The sequence below is a fragment of the Heptranchias perlo genome, chromosome 2 (assembly GCF_035084215.1).
Source record: "Heptranchias perlo isolate sHepPer1 chromosome 2, sHepPer1.hap1, whole genome shotgun sequence".
Classification (NCBI taxonomy): Eukaryota; Metazoa; Chordata; class Chondrichthyes; order Hexanchiformes; family Hexanchidae; genus Heptranchias; species Heptranchias perlo.
In genome coordinates this window covers 40,215,002-40,229,016 of record NC_090326.1, presented here as the reverse complement: position 1 = coordinate 40,229,016, position 14,015 = coordinate 40,215,002, and the positions used below count along the sequence as shown (strand labels likewise).

At 38.3% G+C, this 14,015-nt stretch overlaps 1 protein-coding gene across 2 annotated transcripts in view; it reads left to right on the top strand.

Moving 5' to 3' along the window:
* Window positions 1–14,015, top strand: part of eci2 (enoyl-CoA delta isomerase 2) — a 226,393-nt gene that overhangs the window by 92,464 nt on the left and 119,914 nt on the right. For both annotated transcript variants that reach the window (XM_068001778.1, XM_068001777.1), the window contains exon 2: window positions 7,592–7,748. In XM_068001778.1, the coding sequence (XP_067857879.1) occupies window positions 7,641–7,748 (108 nt within the window). In that variant the 5' untranslated portion in view covers window positions 7,592–7,640. The remainder of the gene's footprint in view (window positions 1–7,591; window positions 7,749–14,015) is intronic.

Below are 14,015 nucleotides of genomic sequence, written 5' to 3'. Positions count from 1 at the left end.
TGAATGTGTATTCGGGGGTTCTGCAGATGACACCTCTCTGTCTGAACACGGTGATTGCCTTGGCAACGGGCAGTTGCAGGGGCAGTCTGTAAACACCATGTATTATTCAATATGTATAAATGCGTAGGCTTCAAGGAGATCTTGAAACATTTACCTGAGGAAGGAGAAAATCTCCGAAAGCTTGTGAATTTAAAATAAAATTGCTGGACTATAACTTGGTGTTGTAAAATTGTTTACAACTGCTAATCTAGACATGTAAATATCCTCCAGTGGATCTCGGGGTGTGCCTAAGAACTAGCCTTTAGTTAGCCTCGAGATTTGCCTATTTACAGCAGTTATGGTTTTAAAGGGACAGACTACATTACACAGAGCTCCACCTTAGCAACAGAATAATATTATGCATAACATAATGCTCCTTTCCTTATAAAACAGCACGTACTTAGATTTACCATCAGCAATGCAACTGGAGATACACAGATAATTCTTACAAACGTAAACTGCAGAAAAATTGTTTTTCTATTTTAAAAAATAAACCTCAATTTTTATTGTGACTTGCAGATTTTACAAAATGTAATAGCAATTGTAGGGGAAAAATTAAAAACTAATTTTGCTTTTGAAGTTTGATAAAGTGCATTCTTTATGTTGTTCACACTGGAGGACATGGCCTGCGCTTGAAGGGGATAAATTCAAAACTAATCTGTGGAAATATTATTTCAGTGAGCAAATGGTCAATCTATGGCACAGGCTCCCTAGGGAGGCAGTGGAAGCAGATAGTATTGATTCATTCAAATACAATTTGGATAGATTTCTTTCAGAAAATAATATTTTGGGATACAGTATGAATAATTTGAGACGAGACATGTGGTAAGTGTAGCATGCTTGGGAGGAACCGGTTCCTTTTGGACCTATAATTCCCAAAGCTTTCCACCACTGGTGGTTGCTCATCTCATGTCTGGTCTGTTGTAGACTAATTAATAGAGATTGATTGTTATGATTAGTCAACAACTCCGTTATCATTGTATCATGAGACTACCAAGATGGTAGACGGCAAACTAATTTGGCCTTGGTCTTTTTTGTCTAGCAATTCATGTGGTTCTGTTCCTATATTAATTGAAAGTATTCATAAAGAGTAACTGAATATGGAAAAACAAAGTATGAGATGGGGGAAGCCCAGAAAGAACATGTGTGGGGTGGGGAGGGGAGCACTAGTGCGCATCAAAAAAAAATTAGTTTTATCCCCACAAATTAGACTTATTGAATCTTGTCTGCTGATGTTTGTTGTTCTGTTAAAGTCTGTCCTGATTTTGACGATAATGCAGCTGAGTACACAAAATGTATTTTAGATTTCTGACAAGATTTGCCTATGAATGTCAATGTAAATGTCTTAACAGAGCTGCAGCAACATTGGAAGTGGCAAGTCAAGTTCAGTGAGCATCTCAGTCTGCCTAGATTGTTTCACTTATTGTGCCATCTTTCCAGCAGCCAGATATTCTATTTGTGCAGTCAGACAATGCACACTTCAACGAAGAGTGGCTTTGCTTCAAGCTGTTCAGGATCTGACAGGCAAAGTTGATGAACTGTATATGAATCTGAAGTAACTGTATTCATGCAATTATGACTTTCTTTTGTAATCAACTTTTTTTTGGTTAACACAGGACAGGCCAAAAAGAGATTCTATAGGTCTTGCAAGGCTGGCTGAGAAAAATGTCTTTAATTGGCTGCACAGTGTGACCAACTTTTGACACACAATGGTCAGGGATAGTCGCTATAACATGGATATCTTCCAAATTATTAAACTTCATGTGTATATTTTAACAACCAACAGTGTCTAATGGAGGAAATACAATATAGACTATGGATTACTATTTGGACCACCACGTTGTTCACCATCGTCATCGTAGTAGAATCAAAAGCCTTTAAATTATGTCATGGGGTATTAGCACACATTCTTAATGTGTTCATCTTGAAATTCATTCCTCTGTTATTTTAGCTGAGATGTTAACTCATTTTTTAAAAAATAGGTTAATGCTAAAATAGTGGAGAAGAGAAAGGAATTTCAGATCGACATGTTGAGCATTTGAATGGTGGTGCCCCGTGGCATAATTTCAAGATCAAAGAGTTTTCTAATCCGTCTGTTGTAGGTGCCTTTTATATCGACAAGAATGAATGACTCAAATGCATCAAATAAAGATAGGGTCCCAGTTTCAGGGTTATTAAATAAACAGCCACTGCCAAAAGTATTCTTGAAGATAGAAGATTAGGATTCTGGTAAATGATGTGTATGAATAATTAGTGAAGAAAAGCAAATATCTACTAAATGTATATGACCACTTAGTATTGACCAGCTTCAATACAAATTTCTGTTTAGATAAATTTGGTATACTGTACTTAAGGATTTGTTTAGGCAGCACCAACGTCCAGCAGTTGAAGGCACTTGGCTTTGATGAGGCTTTCTCAATTGTGTTCTGTTCCATATCTACATTAGGCTGCCAATTTGTACATTAGTAGTGTTCTCCGGTGATCACATTTTTCCATGTGTGTGTGCATACCATGTTTGCATGTCAATGCGATTTCTCAGTGGTTTTCAAATGGAAAGGCGATATAGGAGTTGCATAATTTTGAGATTGACTGACTAGCTCATTAAGTGCATAGTAAGTGCCATTTCTGAAATGGGGTCCCTGCATTGAAAGTATTTAGTTTGAAGCTGTTATTTTGCTGAAGAGGATGCATGTATCCTGTCCTGTTTGATGCATTGTGTAATGTCCTAGTTTTAGTTATTCTGTGTCTCACAGATGTTCATATTTTCTTTTCTGTATCTGAATACAGATAATTTCTCCTACATGTAGAAATTAACAAACACTAAAGATATAGTAATTTATTTAGCAAAATGCAAAGTTCCCGTTTCAACTGTATCCTTTAGTCCCTACAGGTGTCTTTTTATATCAATACAAGTAGCAATGTTTCAAACACCAATATATTGAAGCACCTGAACCAAATTTCTAATTCTTTTTACTATTTCAAGAGCTATTTATACCTTTACTTAAGAGAAGGTGCAAACTTCCCCGATGGTTCAGCTCGTGAAGACAGTGTCCTTAATGAGTCAGATAGCTCATAAAGTTCTAGTCTGCTGATTTTAGCAGATGTCAGCTAGGGTGGCAGGTGTCTTGGTTCCCCTGAGCCATGTAGGCTATAATTAGCTAGGGTTCCTACTCCTGAATGCTACCTAGTGATGCATGCTGGGAAGTGTGTATCTATGGACATTGGTTAAGGAGAGTATTGGGCTTGGCTGTGATGTTGCCATGGTGAACTGCCCATCAGCACTCACTCTCTGGGCTGACACATGACACTTGAATGAAGTACTAAAAAGCAACCAGGGCTTGTGATTTAATATATTACCAGGACGTTAACACTTTTGGAGAGGACAGGAGAGAGAAAGTTGATTAAGTTTTAGAAGAAAAGGAAATGGAGAGAAGGTACAGAGACAGCTCTGTAGTGCGGAAAGTAGTTGTACTAATATGTTGCACCATGGCATGCTGGATGTAATTTTTGTGATTTAGTTTTCCCACACCTGGATATTCCTGTTACATTTTTGTGTCTTTCCCTCTCTTTCTCAAGATACTTTTGGCTTCTGTATTTTTAGTTTACTCGCATAGGCGAGACTTAGCTTCGTAAAGTTTTGAGAAGATATTCATTGGCCCTGATATCTAGATAAGTTTCTGATTGAGCCAAGGACAACAAATGGAAAACCTTGGTTAATTACTTTTAACTACTACATCTATCTTGTGGCTCCACAAGAATTTTCTTCTGTCCTTGATTTTGAGGTTTTTATTTATCAAGTGAAATTATTGGACAAGAGATGAACAAGCAAACGTATATCTAATATATTTGCAGTAGATTTTATACTATGCTACTCAAATAAAAAACCATAATAGGTCGCAGTCTATATGCCAAGCTGTTCTTTTGCAGATAACTTTTATATACATAGTTTATTCTTTTCCGCCTGCAGGAGCTAGCTAGCCTTTCTCTGAAGGTTCCAACCAACTGACCGCTTAATTCTGCTAAACTCAGCTCACTTTAACTCTTTGTTGAGCAGCTTTAGGTCATTAAATACCCCTGAAAACATTTGCTGTGCTTTCTGGATTTAAATAACTGTCAGCTACATTCAAAACTAGCTGGCTATCATACACATTATTGAGAAAATATGTGTTTGTTTGAATTTGGCTTAGCTTATCCCACCAGACTGTACTGTCCTTGCAACATTTGTTCTAATTTAATTGGGATGTGGATTTTAACTGATGTGACCGAGTTAAACAAAAGTCTCCCAAACCAGAACAAAATCAAAACACTTCAGTTTTGTCATAATTCCCAATACCAACCAAGCTGCTGGGGAACCACTGAGCACAGGAGAACAAACTCATCTACCTGAACCACTTTTGCATGGACCCTACTGGCTGACTAATAATGTACCTTCACCAGAGACCTAGGAGTGGATTACTGATCAGGGAATTGTGTATGCTTTGAGAAACCTAAAATAATGTTTTAAAAATGGAGTGAATGCAGGAAGAAAAGATATCTGTAATGTGAAATTCTTGGCCCACGTGCCTCATCTGGGCTAGATTCATCATCTTGGGGTGTAGTTTACCTTCCTGAATGTTGACATGGAGCTATGAGTTTTTTCCTTAAACTTTACCTGTTAATTTCTCAAAAATATATTCTTCTTGTTTGTCAAGAGACATTTATTGAGAGTGTGTCCATTGGTGATGTTCACTGTAAGCATCTATTGTTGGTAAAGCTGGTCTATTTGGAACTACAGAGAGCATATGTTACTCTAAGAGTCATGTTTACAGATGGGAATAACTGAACAAGCTAACCTATTTGAGACATAAGTAAGTACTTTCCCCCTGCACCTTTTCTCAGACATCTTTAATTCGCATTGTAGCTAATAATGATCTGAGTTAATGAGTTTTGAGGTTATAGGTGTAATGCTTACAAATTGATTGTATCCAGAATAGAAAGTGGCAACAATTTTGCAAACTATAAATTCCCAAAAGGAAACATTAAAACATGAATGGATTTTCCAATTGGTGCCTTTTCTCATCGCCAGCAGTAACTTATTTATTTTAAACATTGCTGGCGTTAAAGAAATGCCAATTGAAAAATTCCAGTGGCCGATCAAATGAAACAGGATGTCTCTCCAGTTAGGCACATCTCATTATTTATCATATTGAAGAGGATCCCTGTGGATAATGAGAAGTGGCAGATAATTGAGATCCACCTGAATATAGTACAGCAATATTCTCAGCGCATGAATGAGGCAAGTAAATTACAAATAACTCATTTTATTTAATGGTTCCTGGGCTAAGAGTTTGATTTTATGCCAGATAGGAGGATATTGGTGTAGGTGTGCTGTGCAATGAGCCAATCTCACGCAAGGCATGAGGAAGGAAAATGTTAAAATTGATAATTGGAGCATGGATGATGAAGTTTCCATTTTAACGGTATGTATTGTCGGGTCTTGATCTCTGTGTAACTCGTGACTTTTAATACTGATAAACATGGTGCAATTTATTTAAGTACATTTTTTCATAAAAGTCCAATCATTTTTTAAGGGATTTTAATGGATAGTATATTAATGGATACCATAAAGAGAGAACCCTCCTGTGGTTAAAGTATTTAGGAATGCAGCTCAAACAATTTTGGTGACTCCCCAAAATCCCACCATTTAATTGCTCTTACTGCTTCCCACTCAGCACTTGCTATTTTAGATAACACAAGTAATTACTGCATGTTTATGAAAGTGAGATGGTTTACAAAATTAATTCATAAGTGGTGCATTTAAACATGAAGTCATAACTAGACCATATTGCTGCTCAATCCAAATACTGTGACAAGAACATTGTTAATCAAGAGTACCATCGTGATATTGACAAATGAACAGCTAAGTGTACAACATTCACTGAGAAAGATAATGTTTTTTTAACTTCATATAAAATGTTATGGACCTGTGCAATTAATAAGTTGGTAATGTGAAAGCAGAGCCTACCTTGCTTCAAATTGTAAAATCCCTAAAAAATCTCTTTTATAATCAATAATTTGTAAATATTTTCTAAATGGAACTTTGAGGTTCTTTGGGTGTTTGATTTAAAGCATTACACGCATACTGCCTAAGTACATATATATTTCTGTCTGAGCTATGTAGCCATCTGATCTTTTGTAGGGATGCCATTACACATTAATTGAGTCAGAAATTTTCTCCTTGTCTTTGATGTATTGGATACATGTAAAACTTGCCGAAATGTGTGGGTCACTTTCGGTTATTCTTGGGGCCAAGCTAGTAATTATGCAGGTGAAATATTAGAAGAAAATAAAATGCATCCAAACGCCAGAAGTTGGCAGTTCACGTACTATCTATCTGAAAGATAAAATTGATTTTTTTTTAAAAAGTGTCCTGTATGCCTTGTGTAAAAGGACTGCCGTGATCTGGGGTGTCAGAACCTGGCTTGGAGCAGTACAAGTGCTGCTGGTTTTCACTGGTCTGCGGTTCCCTTGCTTCAACCTCCTTGTTTCTGCATTATGACAGTGAGATGGATATCTATGTTGCATTTCTCCATGGCTTGATTAAAAGATTCTGAAATGGGGCCCTAACATTTCAAACGTTTTTTTTATTGTTTCAGAAGTAGTTTCAAGTATTGTATAAGACCAGTATTTATTTTGCTGATTATTTGCTGCATAGTTTTCCTCCTGAGTTATTAAAAATCATTGAAATAAAATCAACTATTGGTTTAGCCTGAACGGTAGTCTTGACAATCTTTGTTTTCCATCTGTCAGAGTAAACAGGAGTGCATGGTGGGTATCTTGTGCAATTTCCAGTGTGAATATTTTGGTTAGAAAGGTAATTGCTACTGCCATTCATGACCAATATAAGATTGTAAATTTTGGATCTTGGGTGATGCAGGTCTGTTAATGGAAATTGCACTTTGCTGTGAACACAGTGTTAGAAGAGAGTCTCAATAGTAAGAGACGTCATAAGGCTCAATTGCTGTTGCAATGATTTTGTAAAGAATTCTTTGAATTTTTAAAATATATTATTTATATTCATAATCTTTGGAAGTGGGTGATGCTGGCAAAGCTGCACTTCTTCCCAATCCCCTATTTGTATAAATGAGTGGCTTGCTAGGCCATTTCAGACGACACATTGTCATTCACGTGGTGTGAGACTGACATCATGTAGGCCAGACCAGGTAGGACTGGCAAGTCCTCATCCCTAAAAGACATTAGTGAACTAGTTGGGTTTTTATAAAGGCAACTTTCATGCTCATTTTTGTTCGCTGCTTTCATGGTAATTTATTTTCTGGTATTAGCATGTTGAAATATTCAGTAATACCAATAATACTGTGAAATTCAACTTTTTAAGTGTATCAACCTAATACTAAATAAACAATTGATTTGAGGTGGTGTTAGTGTCATTTATCAGCATTCCTGCTCAGAGGGCGAACTACATTGAAGCCCTTTTTAAAATCGATGTTGTTCAACTATCCGTCCTAATTTTTAAAAGAAACTCAAGTTCAGTTTGATGTGTTTAATTTTGCAGATTGATCCAGAGTTCACCAGTAGTTAAACTGCATATAACTGGAGCAGCCATGACTGCAACAGAAGCTGAATTTGATAAAGCAAAGGATAAGTTGAAGACTTTAAAGAACGACCCTGGAAATGAAGTAAAATTGCAGATATATGCATTGTTTAAACAGGTAATACATTTAAAATTGGAAAATGCAAGTGATAGTCAGTGAATTTATAATCTATGGTTTTGCTTGAGTGTTCTTAATGTTAAACTTGTACCCTCTAGTTTTACATTCTCAGTCCAAGTTAAAAAGCCAGCTATTTTCTCTCTCCATAACTTGATTCCAAATCATCCTTCTTCTTACTACTGGCTAATACATCAGTGTCTCTCTGAAGGGAGATTGTCCAAACTGCAGACATTATTTGAAATATGGTCATAGCCATGACCATGGTACTTGGGTGTAAACAATCTGAGATCTATACTAACGAGAACAATAATTGATTTTACAAGAGGCAGTTCATAGAATAGAATGATACAGCACAGAAGGAGTCCATTTGGCCCACTTGCCTCTGCTGGCTCTTTGAAAGAGCTATCCAATTAGTCCCACTCCCCTGCTCTTTCCCCATAGCCCTGAACATTTTTCCTTTTTCAAGTATATATCCAAATTGCCTTTTGAATGTTACTATTGAATCTGCTTCCCACCACCTTTTCAGGCAGTACATTTCAGATCATAACAACTTGCTGTTTTAAAAATAAAAGTTCTCTTCATCTCCCCTCTGGTTCTTTTGCCAATTACCTTAAATCTATGTCATCTACCAGTTACCAACCCTCCTGCCAGTGGAAACAGTTTCTCCTTATTTACTCCTATCAAAACCTTTCATAATTTTGAACACCTGTATTAAATCTCCCCTTAGCCTTCTCAAGTCTAAGGAGAACAATCCCAGCTTCTCTAGTCTCCATATAACTGAAGTCCCTCATCCCTGGTACCATTCTAGTAAATCTCCTCTGCATCCTTTCTAAGGCTTTGGCATCCTTCCTCCAACTCAGTGAGCAATGCCACCAGACAGTCTCCTAGTATTCAGTAAACTTGCAATGTGGGATATTATAAATTAGTGTACTTTTATGAACATTTGTTCAAGAACATTGTTTGAGCCATAGTATCTTATGATGGTGCACAAGTGTTACAGTAATTATTGGAGTCTTTAGTTGACTTTTTAAATGTTTTACTATTGAATCATAAAATTTTACAACACAGAAGGAAGCCATTTCACCCATCAAGCCTGTAACCAGCTATCCCTTGCTCTTTCCCCATACCTTTTTAAAATTTTAATTTTTCAAATATTTAATAATGTTATAATATTGATGTTCATACTCATCAAAGTAAGAGATGTTCATGCGAAAGAATGAAACTAGACAGACTCAAGATTTCCAGATCGTGTATGGCTGTGATTCAAATGCAATGCAAGGTTTCTTCCTAAGTTATTCTTATATGATATGCTACTTGGGTCCTAACCTCCTCCACCAGCGTAGTTTTTCCATTTCCCATTATGTTTGACCTGTAGGCTTCCCTTTAACATTACAATATTAGTGTCACTTGTGGTGAATTTAAGAGAAATGAAATCTGAGGAAGTGTTTTCAATATAGATTAATCCTCCACTCAAACTTGTAAGATTGTATCTGTAACAAGTAATTTCAGTTTAGTGACTAAATTTTCTCTCCTCTGGAGATTTGCCATTTTGGTTGTCCTCTTTCTGCTCAAGCCACCCTGTCGACATGGTTGGCCGTGGCTATCAAAGTTTAATTCAGTAGCCTGGCAATTGGCATTACAGATAGACCTACATTTAGATCTGGAGATGGCAGAGCCTCCATAACCGGAGGCAATATCTAATATTTCCTGGTTCTGGTGCCTCTGCATTGGCATCCTGTCCAATCTAAAGTGTTGACATCTGAATTACATTACATAGAATTACATAGAAATTACAGCACAGACACCGGCCATTCAGCCCAACTGGTCTATGCTGGTGTTTATGCTCCATATGAGCCTCCTCCCATCCCACATCATCTCTCCATCAGCACATTTTTCTATTCCTTTCTCCCTCATATACTTATCTAGATTTCCCTTAAATGCATTTATGCTATTCACTTCAGCTACTCCATGTGGTAGCAAGTTCCACATTCTAACCACTCTCTGGGTAAAGATGTTCTTCCTGAATTCCTTATTGGATTCATCAGTGACTGTTTTGTATCTATGACCCCTAGTTTTGAACTCCCCACAAGTGGAAACATCTTCTCTACGTCCACCCTATCAAACCCCTTCATAATTTTAAAGACCTCTATTAGGTCATCCCTCAGACCTTCTCTTTTCTAGACAAAAGAGCCTGTTTGGTCTTTCCTGATTGTTAAAACCTCTCTGTTCTGGTATCATCCTTGTAAATCTTTTTTGCACCTTCTCCAGTGCCTCTATATCCTTTTTGTAATATGGAGACCAGAACTGTGCACTGTACTCTGGTGTGGTCTAACCAAGCTTCTATATAATTGTGAATAGAACTCTCCAAGGCACTTGCAAGTCATCCTTGTAAACTACATCAACAGAATGTTTGATAGTACAAGTGAAAATTAAAAGTGGTGGGGCACTTTAGGAGGTAATTTCAAATCTTCAAACAAATTCATAAGAGAGTTCAAGGTGGTACTAAGATCGTGTGGTACTAAGACTTTTCACTGCCTTGTACCATTGGGCAGTGTATCCAGGATGCTTACTTTCACATTGTCATCCAATCCTGTCATTGAAAGTGCCTACGTTTCAATCTCTAGAGTTGCAGTTATAAGTGCAGAGCACCACCCTTTCCCCTGAGGTTTTCTCAGCCTCTAGGAAGTTCACAAAATGTCGAGCCATCATTAGCCCTTGCATATCTATCCATAGAATCATAGAAGTTTACAACATGGAAACAGGCCCTTCGGCCCAACATGTCCATGTCGCCCAGTTTATACCACTAAGCTAGTCCCAATTACCTGCACTTGGCCCATATCCCTCTATACCCATCTTACCCATGTAACTGTCCAAAATAGAAACTGTCCATATTTAGACAATTGGTTCATGAGAGCTCCATTTACCAAGAATGGATCCCACTCTTTATGTACTACACTACAGTATAGAGACAACATGATTGCATAGAATCTACCCACCAATCTCAAAGTCTTTATCCCCTGTGATGATCCTTTGTAATGTTGCATCCATATATAGGCTTTCAAAATGGCTAGTGAAATGCATTCTCCACTGCTCTATCAATTTAGAAGTAAGAAACATTCATCCTACGTCAAGGGCCATTCAATTTGATCACTTGTACCGTATGGCATCCTTAAAACAGGTAAGACATTATGTAAAGTCTCGGGGTAATTTTAACCCCCAAGGACAGGTGGGTTGGGGCGGATGGGAAGATAAAATGTAAAACTCGCCCACTTCCTGTTTTAACGGATCAACAGGTGAGTGCCTTTATTGCACTGCTCGTGGGCCAGGAGGAGCAGGGGTGTTTCCTCCAGGCCCATCAAGCTTACCTGCCACGATCCAACACACGTGATTGGCCGACGCCCCACCCCCATGTCTCCGATACCAATCCCCCCCTAATGTCAGACTTGCCTAGCATCCGCTCCCCGGCTGCTTTTCCGTCGACTAGGCAGCCAGCCTGGCAATCTGACTGGTTATTGCACAGGAAACATGCTGAAAAAATTTAAAAGACGTCCTGCCACAAAACGAGGTGGGATTGTGAGCTGTGAGGAGGATGCAAAGAGGCTTCAAGGCGATTTAGACAAGTTGAGTGAGTGGGGAAAATACATGGCAGATGCAGTATAATGTGGATAAATGTGAAGTTATTCACTTTGGAAGGAAAAAAGAAAGGCAGAGTATTATTTAAAGGGTGATAGATTGGGGAATGTAGATGTACAAAGGGACCTGGGTGTCCTTGTACACCAGTCACTGAAAGCAAACATGCAGGTGCAGCAAGCAGTTAGGAAGGCAAATGGTATGTTGGCCTTCATTACAAGAGGATTTGAGCAGAGGAACAAGAATATCTTACTGAAGTTATACAGGGCCTTGGTGAGACCACAACTGAAGTATTGTGTGCAGTTTTGGTCTCCTTACCTAAGAAAGGATACACTTGCCATAGAGGGAGTGCAGCGAAGGTTCACCAGACTGATCCCTGGGATGGCCGGACTGTCATATGAGGAGAGATTGGGTCGACTCGGCCCGTATTCACTCGAGTTTGGAAGAAAGAGAGGGGATTTCATTGAAACATTTAAAATTCTGACAGGGCCAAACAGACTGGACAGTGGTGAGAAAGGATCTTGGCTCGGAAGATCAGGGAGTAGAATCAATATGGGTGGAAATTAGAAATAACAAGGGGCAGAAAACACTGGTGGGCGTAGTTTATAGACCCTCTAATAGTCGCAATACCGTTGGACAGAGTATTAATCGTGAAATAATAGGAGCTTGTAACAGAGGAAATGCAGTCATCATGGGGGACTTCAATCTGCATATAGTCTGGGCAAATCAAATTGATAAAGGTTGTTTGGAAGACGAGATCATGGAATGCATTTGAGACGGTTTCCTGGAGCAATACGTCATGGAACCAACCAGGGAACAGGCTATTTTAGATCTTGTATTGTGTAATGAGACAGGGTTAATTAGTAATCTCACAGTAAAAGAAACTCTGGCAAGAGTGATCATAATATGATAGAATTTCACATTGAGTTTGAAAGTAACGTACTTAAGTCAGAAACTAGAGTCTTAAACTTAAATAAAGCCAATTACATAGGTATGAGGGGCGAGTTGGCGAAGGTAGATTCGGAAATTAAATTAAAGGGTTTGACAGTTGAAAAGCAATGCCAAGAAGAGTAATAAACCTGGGGATTGGGAGAGTTTTAGAAATCAAAAAAGACGACTAAAAAATTGATAAAGGGAGAAAATAGAATATGAAAGTAAACTAGCAAGAAATATAAAAACGGATTGTAAGAGCTTCTACAAATACGTAAAAAGGAAGAGGGTAGCAAAAATAAACGTTGGTCCCTTAAAGGCTGAGACAGGAGAAATTATAATGGGGAATAAAGAAATGGCAGATGTGTTGAACAAATATTTTGTATCTGTCTTCATAATAAAAGACACAAAAAGCATACCAGAAATAGTGGAGAACCAAGGGGTAAATGAGAGTGAGGAACTTAAAACAATTAATATCTAGAGGAAAAAGTGCTGGAAAAACTAATGGGACTAAAAGCTGACAAATCCCCTGGCCCTGATGGCCGATATCCTAGGGTTCTAAAAGAGGTGGCTGCAGAGATAGTGGATATGTTGGTTATGATCTTCTAAAATTCTCTAGATTCTGGAACAGCCCCAGTGGACTGGAAGGTAGCAAATGTTACCCCGCTATTCAAGAAAGGAGGGAGAGGGAAAACAGGGAACTACAGGCCCGTTAGCCTGACATCAGTCGTCGGGAAAATGTTAGAATCCATTATTAAGGAAGTGGTAACAGGGCACTTAGAAAATCATAATGTGATTAGGCGGAGTCAACATGGTTTTATGAAAGGGAAAATATGTTTGAAAAATTTATTGGAGTTTTTTGAGGATGTAACTAGCAGCGTAGATAAAGGGGAACCAGTGGATGTAGTATATTTGGATTTTCAAAAGGCATTCGATAAGGTGCCATATAAAAGGTTGTTACACAAGATAAGGGCTCATGGAGTTGAGGGTTATATATTGGCATGGATGGAGGATTGGTTAAAGGATAGAAAACAGAGTAGGGATAAACGGGTCATTCTCAGGTTGGCAGGCTGTTACTAGTGGGGTGCCACAAGGATGGATGCTTGGGCCTCAGCTATTTACAATCTATATTAATGACTTAGATGAAGGGACTGAGTGTAATGTATCCAAGTTTGCTGATGATACAAAGCTAGGTGGGAAAGTAAGCTGTGAGGAGTCTGGAACAGGATATAGACAGATTAAGTGAGTGAGCAAGAGGTGGAGGATGGAGTGTAATGTGGGAAAATGTGAAGTTATTCGCTTTGGTAGGAAGAATAGAAAAACAGAATATTTTTTAAATGGTGAGAAACTATTAAACGTTGGTGTTCAGAGAGACTTGGGTGTTCTCGTACAAGAAACACAAAAAGTTAGTATGCAGATACAGCAGGCAAGTAGGAAAGCAAATGGCATGTTGGCCTTTATTGCATGAGGGTTGGAATACATGAGTGGGGAAGATGTCTTCTTGGAATAATTCTCATACCTTCACCAAACATTATAGTATGAACTTATCAACTTGGGCAACTGGAGTTTCTGCTCCCCTCCAAGCCACCTCTCCTCTTCCCAATGTCACTAGGTCTACCTCCAGGCATTTGGAGGATGTCAGGAAGGATGGTGTTAACTTGCATTGTCAGGCTGTCTTCATTTTTCAAATTAAAGGCGTCTTCCACA